At 40.9% G+C, this 12,858-nt stretch overlaps 1 protein-coding gene across 1 annotated transcript in view; it reads right to left on the bottom strand.

The window, feature by feature from the left end:
- Positions 1-12,858, bottom strand: part of ANKRD31 (ankyrin repeat domain 31) — a 220,080-nt gene that overhangs the window by 10,476 nt on the left and 196,746 nt on the right. The window contains 3 exon segments of the mRNA XM_006874406.1: positions 3,389-3,455; positions 6,388-6,392; positions 8,196-8,298. Of these exon segments, the coding sequence (XP_006874468.1) occupies positions 3,389-3,455; positions 6,388-6,392; positions 8,196-8,298 (175 nt within the window).

The following is a 12,858-nucleotide window of genomic DNA, read 5'->3' as shown; positions in this document are numbered from 1 at the left end:
CACCTCAATGTAAAGAAAACAAAAATCCTCACAACTGGACCAATAAACAGCATAATTGTCTAAGTGGAGAAAAAACTGAAGTTTTCAAAGATTTCATTTTGCTTGAATCAATGCTCATGGAAACAGAAGTTATGAAATAAAATGATGGATTGCATTTGGCAAGTATTTTGCAAAAGACCTCTCTACAGTATTTCAGAGCAATAATGTCACTTTTAGGACTAAGGTGAGCCTGACCATGGTATTTTTAATTGCCTCATATGCATGTAAATGTTAGACAGTGAATAAACAAACCATAGAGGAATTGATGAGTTTGAATTACGGTATTGGCGAAGAATACTGAAAGCACCATGAGCTGCCAGAGAAGAAAGAAATCTGTCTTGAAAGAAGTACAATCATAATGCTCCTTACTTCATCTCTTGTGCTTTGGACACGTTGTCAGGAAGGAGCAGGCCCTGGACATGCTTGGTCAAGTGGAATGAAAAAGAAGATGACCCTCAAGGAGATGCACTGACATAGTGGCAGAACAATGGGCTCAAACATAAGAATAATTGTGAGGATCGTGCAGGATTGGGAAGTGTTTTTTGGTTTGTTGGGCACAGAGTAGCTATGAATTGGAACCAACTTGATGCCACCTAACAAAAGCAATAAAGCCCTGCCACTTACTAGGCAATAAGACCTTGAGTCAGTTTCATTAGCTATAATACAAACTCTGGTGCTGCGCTGTAGGTTAAGTACTGGACTAGTAACTACTAGGTCAGTGGTTTTGAACCACCAGTGATAAGTCATTGGTGGTTTTGAATACAGGGTTGCTATGAGTCGGAACTGGCTCCACAGCACTTAGCAATAACAAGAGACTGGGCAATCTGAGATAATTAGGTAGACATGTAGCTTACACTATTAACCATTCAAAAAATTTAGTTAATATTGTCAACTTAAAGTAGCAAACATTCCTTCGCAGAAATTGAAAATGAAAATCAGAGTGTGTGCCCATCTTTGATCTCCTCGGTGCTCATCTTTTATCTCCTCCTTTTGTATATTTCTTAGGATGGAAGGTAAAAATGAACCCCTGTTACCAGAGTCAGATGTATGGGAGGTGGTGTCATAGCAGCCTTCTCCATGTGGTCTGCCTGTCTGAACGTCTGTCCTGACTAGAGACTTGGAAAGACGATTCACTGGAAACCATAATGTTAGGACAGCAGGGTGGAAAAAACAAAAACAAAAACAGAAGAAACTTTCTCAATGACAATTAGTATTTTCCCTTGGAGCTCTGAGCTGCTTGGCATAGTCTGCCCCCAGTTGTTATTAAGTGCCGTCAAGTTGGTTCTAACTCATAGTGACCCTGTAGAGAGTTTCCGAGGCTTTAAATCTCAGAGGGAGAACCTACTAGGAATTCAAAGTATGACTGATAATCTTCCTATCCCACCTTTTTAACCTTTATCATCATCATTATCAAAACACCGTTATCAACCTTGGGAGCAGACATTTTAGGAGTGCCGAAACTGTCCACTTTCAAATGAGTAAATTCTTTGCTGTCTCCTCAAAATCTAAACACCAGTATCATTTTTTAATAGCTCATTTTTAATGGTGTAGCACTGTAAGATAATTTGCAGGATTGCAATGTTGGTTCAAACTGTAAGGTTGGTGGTTCAAACTCACCAGCTGCTCCCTCCTCGGAAACGCTACATAGGGTCGCTATGAGTCAGAACCGACTTGATGGCACTTAACAACAACAAAAACAATTGGTCATTCCCCACTTTTCCCATTTTAAGCAAGAGTCAACGAGGCCTAACGAAGTGACAGAACTTTCCAAAGTTACATGTCCCTAGGTGGTTGCCAGAAGAAAGCTCCCTGGTTTCTTCCTTCCAGTGCAGTGCCACTGGACCTTCTGTAGCACAAGAGTCAAAGTCACACTGATACTATCAGAGTAAACATTTCCACCAAAAAGCTTTCATTCAGTCCAATGAGTTTTAACTTCCATCTTTTCTACCATTCTTTCCAACACAAGCCATAACTTTTCATCTGCAGATTGGGGATAGAAATGCGTTTGCTGACCTCTTAGGGCTCTTCCAGGTTCCAAAGGTTTTCTGAGGTGCCAAAGACTGTGTTTTATTTCTACTAAAGAGATGACTCTTGTAGTGACATTACTCGCTTTCCATCACTGGATTCCTGGTGTGGTGCTGTAGGATTAGCACTGGACTATACCACAAGGCTGGCGGCTCAAACCCAAAAGTCAGTCTTGGAAATCCTATACAGGATCGCTATGAGTCAGAACAGACTCAATGGCACACAACAGCAATAACATCACCGTGGATGATGAGACCGGAGGCTGCATCAACTCCCTCCCTAACTAGGTTTACATTATAGTTTCTGTCCCAGTGGTAAATGACACAGATTAAAGACAAGAGAGACATTGAAAAAGAACAAAAGAGAGAGAGAGGAACACTGATGATGATAGCTTCCTTTTAAATTCCCTGGTTGAGAAAATGTGGAGGGCCACCACTCTCAAAATTGTAAGCAGCAAATTCAGATAATGGAGATAATGTCAGCCAATTGAAATCCCACTGACCATTTGTTGCATTCTTCACCACAAACTTATTATAGCCTGCATGATGTAGGCATTCCCATTTATTAAGATGGTCAGTCACAAGTAAATGCAGTTTTAAATGATCAGCCATTTGGATCATACGCAAGCTTTCATTCAGTCATTCATTTACTTAATGTGCATTATTCAGTGGACTTTAACTGGAGAGCTACTATGTGACAGATATTGGAGAATCAAAAGCAAGCGCTTCCAGTGTCTCAGCACACAAATACTTTCCCAGCCTGTTGTTGTTGTTGCTAAGTGCCGTTGAGTCGGTTCCGACCCACAGCGACCCTGAATAGGGTTTTCGAGGCTGTAAATCTTTACAGGAGCAGAACGACTCATCTTTCTCCCGCGAAGCAGAAACCAGCAATTATTTATAAGATAAGGCGGTATGCATAAGACTATCTATTTGCCTAGGAATATGCTAGGGTCTATACACTTCTGGAGTCCTGGTGTGGCACTGTAGGAAAAGCACTAGACTGCTAACATACCAGCTGCTCCTCAGAAACTCTATACAGGGTTGCTATGAGTCAGAACCAACTCGACGACACTTACCAACAACAACAAATACTTCCTAGGCGTTCCTGGGCAGCACAAATGGTGAAGTACTTCAGGACTAGCCAGAAGGCTGGTGGACAAACCTATGCAGCTGCCTTGGGAGGTAGGTCTGGCGATCAGCTTCCTGGACACATGGAGTTACCATGAGTCGGGATCAAGCCAATGGCAATGGACACCACCACAAGAATTTACTTATTCTGCAGGTAGATCAAATTGAAAAGTTTCTCGTTTTCTTTTCTTTTTCACCCTAACCAAATTCCATTTTCTTCAACTCCTATTGGCTCAGTTCCTACACTGGGTCATCTAAACAGTACTTCTGAAAGTCAAAGAGAGTGCAACCACTAATTTTGCTGAATCAGAAAGGAGTTGAGTGTTCTAATTAAATCAGAATGCATGATCACATCAGTCACCAGAAATGTAAATAGTTCTCCCTAATTCCCCTTATTCCTGAAAAACACTGTTCTGAAGAGTGTAATCATAAAAAAGCTTGGGAATAGATTATGCTGGTGATCTAAGGTACGATAAGCACTGAACTGAGAACCATGAGGTCGGAGGTTCGAATCCACCAACCACTCCACAGGAGACAGATGAGGCTTTCTGCTCCTGCAAAATGTTACAGCCTTGGTAACCCTATGCAGGGCTGCTATGAGTTAGAAGTGACTCGAGGGCACTTAACAACAACAACAAAAGCTTATGGACTAATTCTTCCAGAGTCACAACTTCTAATGTTGTATTTTGAAATGTAGTTGTTATTGTTGTTGTTATGTGCCATCGAGTCGGTTCCGACCCATAGCGACCCTGTACAGGGTTTCCGAGGGTGTAAATCTTTACGGGAGTAGAAAACCTCATCTTTCTCCCGCGGAGCAGCTGGTAGTTTCAAACCGCTGACCTTAAGGTTCGCAGCCCAATGTAGAAGAGGGAGCAATATTCTCTTTTGAATGCTTTGTTTGCACTAGAGTTTGAGTTTACCAAGTCTTTGTATTTCTCTCAAAACAAAACCAAATCCACTGTCATTTAAGTCACTAGGGCTTCTGAGGCGGCAAATCTCTCCGGGAGCACACAGCCTCTCATCTTTCTCCTGTGGAACAGCTGGTGGGTTTGAACCACTGACCTATGGTTAGCAAGCAGCACAAGGCCTAATCTACAGCTCCTCCAAGGAGCTCCTTTGAGGCAGCCCAGGGCGTTCTTTTACGTACCACAAGATCAGGGATAAAAGAACTCTAAATCAAGAAAGTTCAAACAAAATTCCAACATCAGTCTATGGAATGTCAGCTGGGACCTGCCTGTAGAATTTTAGCCTCAGGCCAAGGTACTGAGAAGCTGTTTGGCACACTGGCATCTCCACAGTTCTGAAGTTAACATTAGCATTCTCTGAAATCTCTAAGGTGAAGGGAAATTTTTACTTAACAAGAAACTGTTTCAACAGAAGCAGTACTTCAGAATCCTTCCACCCTCCCGCCGCCAAGAGTGATTTTAACCTGTCCGAGACATGGACACTGGGGAAGAAAGAGGGCACTGTCTCAGAGGAATCTGAAAACCTAACATCAGCTACGTCCATTTTTTCAGAAAGGTATGCTGCCCCTGGACCAATCATTTCAGAATCTGCCACTCATTGATGAGGACTTCATCTTCCTCTGTTTTCTCAGACTAAGGTTTATTCCATTAAATAAAGCATATTTGTATATGCTAATAAACAAAGTCGGTTCCGACTCGATGGCACCTGACAACAACAACAATAAACAAAGATTCATTTTTTACTTGCTTTTATAAAACGTAAAAAATAAACCAAATCATGCCTTCATGACTGAGAAATACTTTTCGCCCCCCTTTTATATGACACTTAAAAGAAATCTATCCAAAGTAGGTACAGCATACAGTTGCTATTGCTAAGTGTTACTGAGCTGGTTCCAACTCACAGTGACTCTGTATAGGGTTTCCAAGGAGCGGCTGGTGGGTTTGAACTCCAACTTTGCAAATCCATGCTTATCTTACAGCTCCACACCAGACTCAGATTCAGAGAAAAGAACTGTGAGGGAAGGTGTCATTTCTTAAATTCTCCTAGAATTAACCATCAAAAATGGAAGCATTGGACTGCTAACTGCAAGATTGGTGGTTCAAACCCACCATCTGCTCCTTGGAAACTCTATACAGGATCGGTATGAGTCAGGACTGACTTGAAGGCATTTAACAACAATAACAATTTAAATTAAAAACAGGAAATATTGAATGTTGGTGACGCTGAAAAGAGACTGATCAGCACTACGGTGCATAACTGGTAGGGATGTAAAATGGGGCTACCTCGTGGAAAGCTATTTGGTTGTTTCTCAAAAAGTTAACCATAGAATTAACATGTTGCTGTTGATAAGTGCCGTTGAGTCAATTCCGACCCACAGTGACCCAGTAGGGTTTCCAAGGAGCAACTAGTGAGCTTGAACCACCAACCTTGCAGTTCAAATGACTTTGCAGTCTGATGCATTAACCCACAGAGCCACACCAGGACCCCCAGAATTAACACTGTTGTTGTTAAGTGCTGCTAAGTAGACTCCGATCAATAGTGACCCTGTATAGGGTTTCCGAGGAGTAGGTGGTGAGCTTGAACTGCAACCCTGAAGTTCAAACGGCTTTAATTAACATGTGTTGTTGTTGTTAGAGGCCATCGAGTCGGTACTGACTCATAACGACCCTATATACAACAGAACGAAACACTGCCCGGTCCTGGGCCAACCTCACTATTGTTGCCACACTTGAGCCCATTGATGCTGACACTTTCCCAATCCATCTCGCTGGGGGTCTTCCTCTTTTTCTCTGACCCTTCACCTTACAAACATGATATCCTTCTCCAGCGAATGGTCCCTCCTGACAGTATGTCCAAAGTATGAGAGACAAAGTTTGGCCATCCTGGCCTCCAAGAAGCACTCTGGCTGCACTTCTTCCAATACAGATCTATTGCTTCTTTTGGCAGCCCATTGCACTATCAATATTCTCCTCCAACACCACACTTCAAATGCATCAATTCATCTACGGTCTTCCTTATTAACTGTCCAGCTTCCGCATACATATGAGGTTATTGAAAATACGATGGCTTGGGCCAGGCACACCTTAGTCCTCAAGCTGACGTCTTTGCTCTTCAGTACTTTAAAAAGGTCTTGTGTAGCAGATTTGCCTAATGCAATACATCATTTGATTTCTTGATTGCTGCGTCCATGAGTACTGATGGTTGATCCAAGAAGAATGAAGTCCTTGACAACTTCTATCTTTTCTCCATTGATAAGAATGTTGTTTACTGGTCCAGTAGTAAGGATTTCTGTTTTCTTTACATTGAGATGTAATCCATACGGAACACTGTGGTCTTAGATTTTCATCAGTAAATGTTTTAAGTCCTCTTCACTTTCAGCAAGCAAGGTTGTATCATCTGCATATTGCAGGTTCTTAATGAGTCTTCCTCCAATCCTGATGCCACGTTTTTCTTCATAGAACCCAGCTTCTTGGATTATTTGTTCAGCACACAGGTTGAATAAGTATGGCGAAAGAATACAACCCTGTCTCATACCTTTCTTAATTTTAAACCATTCAGTGTTCCCATGTTCTGTTTGAACAACTGCCTCTTGGTCTATGTACAGATTCCTCATGAGCACAATTAAGTGTTCCAGAATACTCATACTTCACAATGTTGTCCATAGCTTCTTATGATCCACACAATTGAAAGCCTTTGTGTAATCAATAAAGCACAGGTAAACATCTTTCTGATATTCTCTGCTTTCAGCCAAGATCCAGTGGACATCAGCAATGATATCCCTCATTCCATGGCCTCTTCTGTATCCGGTTTGAACCTCTGGAAGTTCTCTGTCAATGTATGCTTGTAGCCATTTCTGTATTACCTTTAGTAAAACTTTACTCACATGAGATATCAAAGAGATTGTCTGATGATTTCCACATTCCGCTGAGTTACCTCTCTTTGGAATGGGCACAAATATGGGATCTCTTCCAATCAGTCGGCTGGATAGTTGTCTTCCAAATTTCTTGGCATTGATAAATGAGTGCCTCCTGTGCTGCCTCACTTTCTTGAAAGATTTTCATTTTTATTCCATCAATTCCTGGTGCCTTGTTCTTTGCCAATTCCTTCAATGCACCTTGGACTTCTTCCTTAATTAACATGTTGTTGTTGTTAAGTGCCATTGAGTTGATTCTGACTCATAGTGACCCTGTATAGGGTTTCTGAGGAGCAACTGATGAGCTTGAACCACCGACCTTGTGGTTCAAACAGCTTTGCAGTCTGGCGCATTAACCCACAGCACCACACCCCCAGTAATTTCACTCCTACGTTTATTCCTAAAAGAACTGGAAACAAGTACTCAAACAAACTCATGTACCTGCATATTTATTACAGCACCATTCACAACAGCCAAAAGCTGGAAACATCCCAATTGCCCATCAGTGGATGAATGGATAAACAAATGTGACATTTAGTCAATGTATATAGATATATATGCATATACATATGAGGGGAGTCTTAATATGTTTGTGAAGCACTTCCATTATTTTGTAATTCCATTTTTCCAGGCTTTCTAAAGCCCCTGTGTATGTATATGTATGTGTGTACATAAACCCACACTAGTATATATAATGGAACATTCTTCATCCATAAAAAGCAATGAAATACTAACATACACTACAACATGACTGTCCTGTGCAAAATGAAAGAAGCTAGACACAAAAGGGCTGCATTGTACACATTCATGTGAAAGATCCAGAATAGGTAAATCCAAAGAGACAGAATGTAGATTGGTGGTTGCCAGAGTCCCAGGAGTAAGGTATAAAAACGAGCTGCTTAATGGATACTGGGTTTCCAATGGTGTGATTAAAGTGTTTTGAAAGTAGGTGTGTGGTGGCTGTACAACATTGTGAATGTAGAAAATGTCACTACACTCTTCACTTTACAATGGTTCATTTCATGTGTGGATTTCAGTTTGACTGGAAATAAAAGGAGTGCTTTCTCAGTAGGTCTGGATGCTTTTAATCCACAATTAAGAAATGGGTGCTAGTCTGTACATACCTGGAAGACAAGGTTGATGCTGTTGAGGTACCAAGTTTGGTTCTGGAACACTAGGTACTTCTTCAGAAACATACTTTAAAAGCTCTTTTCCAAGATACGTTACCTGCACAAAATTCAGCACAGAATTAAAAAAAAATTATATATTCTATTTAAGAGGAAAACATACCTATCTTCTGCACATCATAATTTTTGAAAAGTATTGATTATTATATATCACGGGTTGGCCTATGGCCAAATGTGCCCTTCCACCATTGTTTTTGTAAAAAAAAAAAAAAAAAGTTTTATTGGAACACAGTACTGCCCAGTCATTTGCTTATGATCATTGCTGCTTTTGCGCTACAACAAAATTGAGTCCTTACAACAAAAGTCATGTCCACAAAATCTAAAATATTTACTATCTGACTTGACAGAAATAATTTTGTTTATCCATGTTGTAGATCATTAATTCTTTTATCCATTTACTTACTCAACAATCTCATTAATCTAGCACCTGCTAGATATTGCATTAATAAAATAGTACTTTTATCATAAAAGTAATAGTACTTTTGAAAAAAAAAAACCCAGATGTTTAACTGATTAGTAGCATTTTAGTTCTATACATCCAAGTAGTGATTTTGTGCCTTGCTGCCCATTTATATGTGAACTTAGACATTATCTATCAGCTCAAAGGATCAGTGTTTAGAAATATCTACACATGAATGTACTGGATTAAGATGATTGGGAAAACAATGGCCCAGAAATGAACTGGGCCAGAGGATCAGTGGCTTCTTCATTCGTAATTCTATGGCAGCCTGATAATATGCCCCAGAGGATGATTCACTCAACTCGAACATCAGTTCCTCCACCATGCTGCCGCTGCTGTCGTACGTCATCAAACGGATTCCAACTCATAACAATCCAAGGCGAAGCCTAGAACTGCATCATCCTGTAAATACTCCTCTATGCTCTCATAACTTCTGTGCTTTTATATGCATCCTTTGAGATATTGGGGGTTCAATTCCAGACCACCACAATAAAGCAAATATTACAGTAAAGTGACTCACATGAATTTTGGGGTTTCCCAGGGCATACAAAAGTTTTATTTGTGCTACACCGTAGTCTTTTAAGTATATAATATCATTATAAGAAAGTCTGAAATATTTTAAGAATTACCAAAATGTGACCCCCCCAAAAGCAGCAGTCTCTATGAAACAATAAAACCAAGCGTGCCTGTCATTTTGTCACAGCCCATACTTCCCCACGTTTAAATGAAATGATGTTAACGGGAGTCCTGGCGTGGCATTACAGAATAAGCACTGGACTGCAAGGTTGGTTTGAACTGCAAGGTCAGCAGTTCAAATCCACCAGCTGCTCCTCAGAAACCCTACACAGGGTTGCTATGAGTCGGAACCCACTCGACAGCACTTAACAACAGCAACAACGTGTGTTAATGAGTCTGTTCTAATGAAACGATAAGCTTCCTGAGGACAGGATCTGTGTCATATTAGTTTTTTATGCCTTCAACACTTCACATAGTCCTGACAATACTGGTTAAAAGATTGAAGTTCCAGCTTTCAAGAAAGATTCTTGAATTTTCTGAGCCTCACTGTATGTATTTATCAAAAAACAAAACAACAACAATAACAATAAAACACACCAAAAAACCTTCAGTTTATTAAGTTGTCCAAGGATTAAAAGAGAACACATGAAAAGCATTTGTATACTTCCTAGTACATCTAACTGTGTGGTAAGTGTTTGTTAAATTAAACAGAAGGAGGAAGTACTACAGGATCTAGTGGGGTCTATGTCACAACCAAACAAAGCCTGGTAATGGGAGTGGAAAAGTCCTTGACTACCCAGTGTGCCCGTCCCTCTGCTCTAGCCTTGGAAAAAGGAGAGGAAAGGCCCTGGAATGTCAATTGTTGGTTCTGCAAACAACCAATGGATTTTTCTTTTCCTGACAGGAGAACCTGAATGGCACAAGTGGTTAAATGCTTGACTAATAACTGAAAGGTTGGTGGTTCAAACCCACCCGGAAGCACCTCAGAAGAAAGGTCAGGTGATCTGCTTCCCATATGTCAGAGCTCAGAAAACCCTATGGAGTAAAGCTCAACTCTCAGCACACAGGGTGTGATAATTAAGGTTTTATATCAACTTGACTAGGCAGCCAGGATTCTCAGTGGGTTGGCAGTTAAAATATAGTTATCCCCTTGTTGTTGTTGTCAGGTGCCATCGAGTCAGAACTGACTCATAGTGACCCCATGCACAGCAGAACGAAACAATATCTGATCCTGGGCCAACCTCACTACCGCTGCCACACTTGAGTCCATCAATGATGCCACCTGGCCAATCCATCTCTTTAGGGGTCTTCCCCTTTTTCTCTGACCCTCCACCTTACCCAGCATGACATCCTTCTCCAGCGACTGTTCCCTCCTAACAATATGTCCAAAGTATGAGAGACGAAGCTTAGCCATCTTGGCCTCCAAGGAGCACTCTGGTTGCACTTCTTCCAAAACAGATCTATTGGTTCTTTTGGCAGTCCATGGCACTTTCAGTATTCTCCTCCAACACCACAACTCAAAGGCATCAATTCTTCTACCATCTTCCTCATTCACTGTCCAGCTTTCGCATCCATATGAGGCTATTGAAAATACCATGGCTTGGGTCAGGCTCACCTTAGTCCTTAAGCTGACATCTCTGCTCTTCAATACTTTAAAAAGTCCCTGTGCAGCAGATTTGCCCAATGCAATACGTCTTCTGATCTCTTGACTGCTGCTTCCACGAGTGTTGATAGTTGATCCAAGAAGAATGAAGTCCTTGACAACTTCAATCTTTTCTCCATTGATAAGAATGTTGTTTATTGGTCCAGTGGTGAGGAATTTTGTTTTCTTGACATTGAGATGCAAACCATACCGAAGGCTGCGCTCTTTGATCTTCATAAGTAAATGTTTCAAGTTAATAAGCTCTAATATAAAGCAACTAATCCTATGGTGAAGTCTGCTATGAGCAGCCAACCAGTTAAAAGGGAATAGTGAATGGTCAGCTGGCCGGATGCAGCACGGTCATTTTAAACTTTTGCAAACAGCATTCCAATCAGGACAGTGACCTGATAAACTTTATATGATAAACTTAAAGAGATCGTGGATAAGCAAAGCACTACTAAATAAGAACAAAGTAGGAAGTCTCACATGCCCTAATCTCTAGACCCTACTGCCAGCCAGGGTAGTTAAAACAGCCTGGTGATGGTACAAATACAGACAATGACAAAGGAACACCATCAAAGAATCAATGTATTTGAAACATGGTGCTAATAGAAAATATTGAAAGTACCATAGGCTGCCAGAACTAACAAATCTGTCTTGGGAGAAGTATGGCCAGAATGCTCCTTAGAAGCAAAAATGGCGGGACTTCATCTCTCGTGCTTTGGACATACTGTCAGGAGGGACCAGTCCCTGGAGAAGGACATCATGCAAGGAGTCAGTGAAAAAGAGGAAGATACACAATGAGATGCACTGACATAGTGGCAGCAACAGTGGGCTCAAGCACAGCAATAACTGTGAAGATGGTACAGGACCAGGTAGTGTCTCATTAACTGTACATAGGATTGCTATGATATAGAACTAACTCAACGACACGCTAACAAAAACACTGCTGGAAACATAGCTATGAATATAGTAGATCATTCCGGGACAAAATTATGAAAACTTCTTAGCCATAACCAAACACCTTGGTTTGAGTTTGCTTGAATGCCTTGTTGGGCCTGGGGGCTCAGAACCATAATCTTGGGGGACACCAAAGTCAACTGGTAGAACTTAGTCCATAAGACAATGTTTTGCATCCTACTTTGGTGATTAGTGACTGGTTTCAAAAGCTTGTGAGCAGCCATAGAAGGTGCAACTATTAGTTTCTTCCCACTCAGAGAAAAAAAATAAATAAAAAGAAGAAAATCAAAGAAAGATACAAGGAACAGTTAGTTTAGTGGACTAATTTAATGGGCCATCTGTTTTCACGACTAAACCAGTAATAGATGGTGCCCAGCTACCACTGCTGACTAGTTTGAGAAGGATAACATTAGAAGGTCCCAGATAGAGTAGAAGAAAAATGTGCAACAAAAACTTAAAATAATAAAAACAGTCCAAGCTCACAAGTGAAATCCCCGAGACTATGGGTCCTTGGTCACCCTTCAGATCTGCAACTGAATTCAGTCTGTGGCTTAGTTTTCAGTCAAACAATATTGTAAGATGAACAATAACTTTAGGGAAGTATGCACCCCTTAGAATAAAGAATCACTGAAGGCAGCCTTTTCCCAGGGACAAAGTTCAGAAGGCAGGAGAGGTTAGGAAAGGAGAAATGGAAAGGAAGACACAGGAAATGGGATCAGTGATGTTATATTGTGGGGACTGCAACCAGTGATATGAAACACAATGTGTCTGAATTACTGAATGGAAAATGGATCTGCTCTGTAAACCTTCACCCAATTCCCAGTAAAATGTTAAAGGAAAAAAAAAAAAGAAAAAAGCTGAAGGATCCTTATTCCTCAGAGACCAGTGTGATCCCCTAATATCAAATATCATACTTGTGGAAGAAATGGTGTGTGTGTGTGTGTGTGTGTGTGTGTGTGTGTGTGTGTGTTTGGGTGGAATAATAAGCAAGGAAGTGAGACAGAATGGATGAGTCAGACAAG

Source organism: Chrysochloris asiatica, unplaced genomic scaffold, assembly GCF_000296735.1.
Source record: "Chrysochloris asiatica unplaced genomic scaffold, ChrAsi1.0 scaffold00275, whole genome shotgun sequence".
In the NCBI taxonomy this organism is placed as follows: domain Eukaryota; kingdom Metazoa; phylum Chordata; class Mammalia; order Afrosoricida; family Chrysochloridae; genus Chrysochloris; species Chrysochloris asiatica.
The sequence above is the reverse complement of the archived record's forward strand: the minus strand, read 5'-3'. Positions and strand labels throughout refer to the sequence as shown.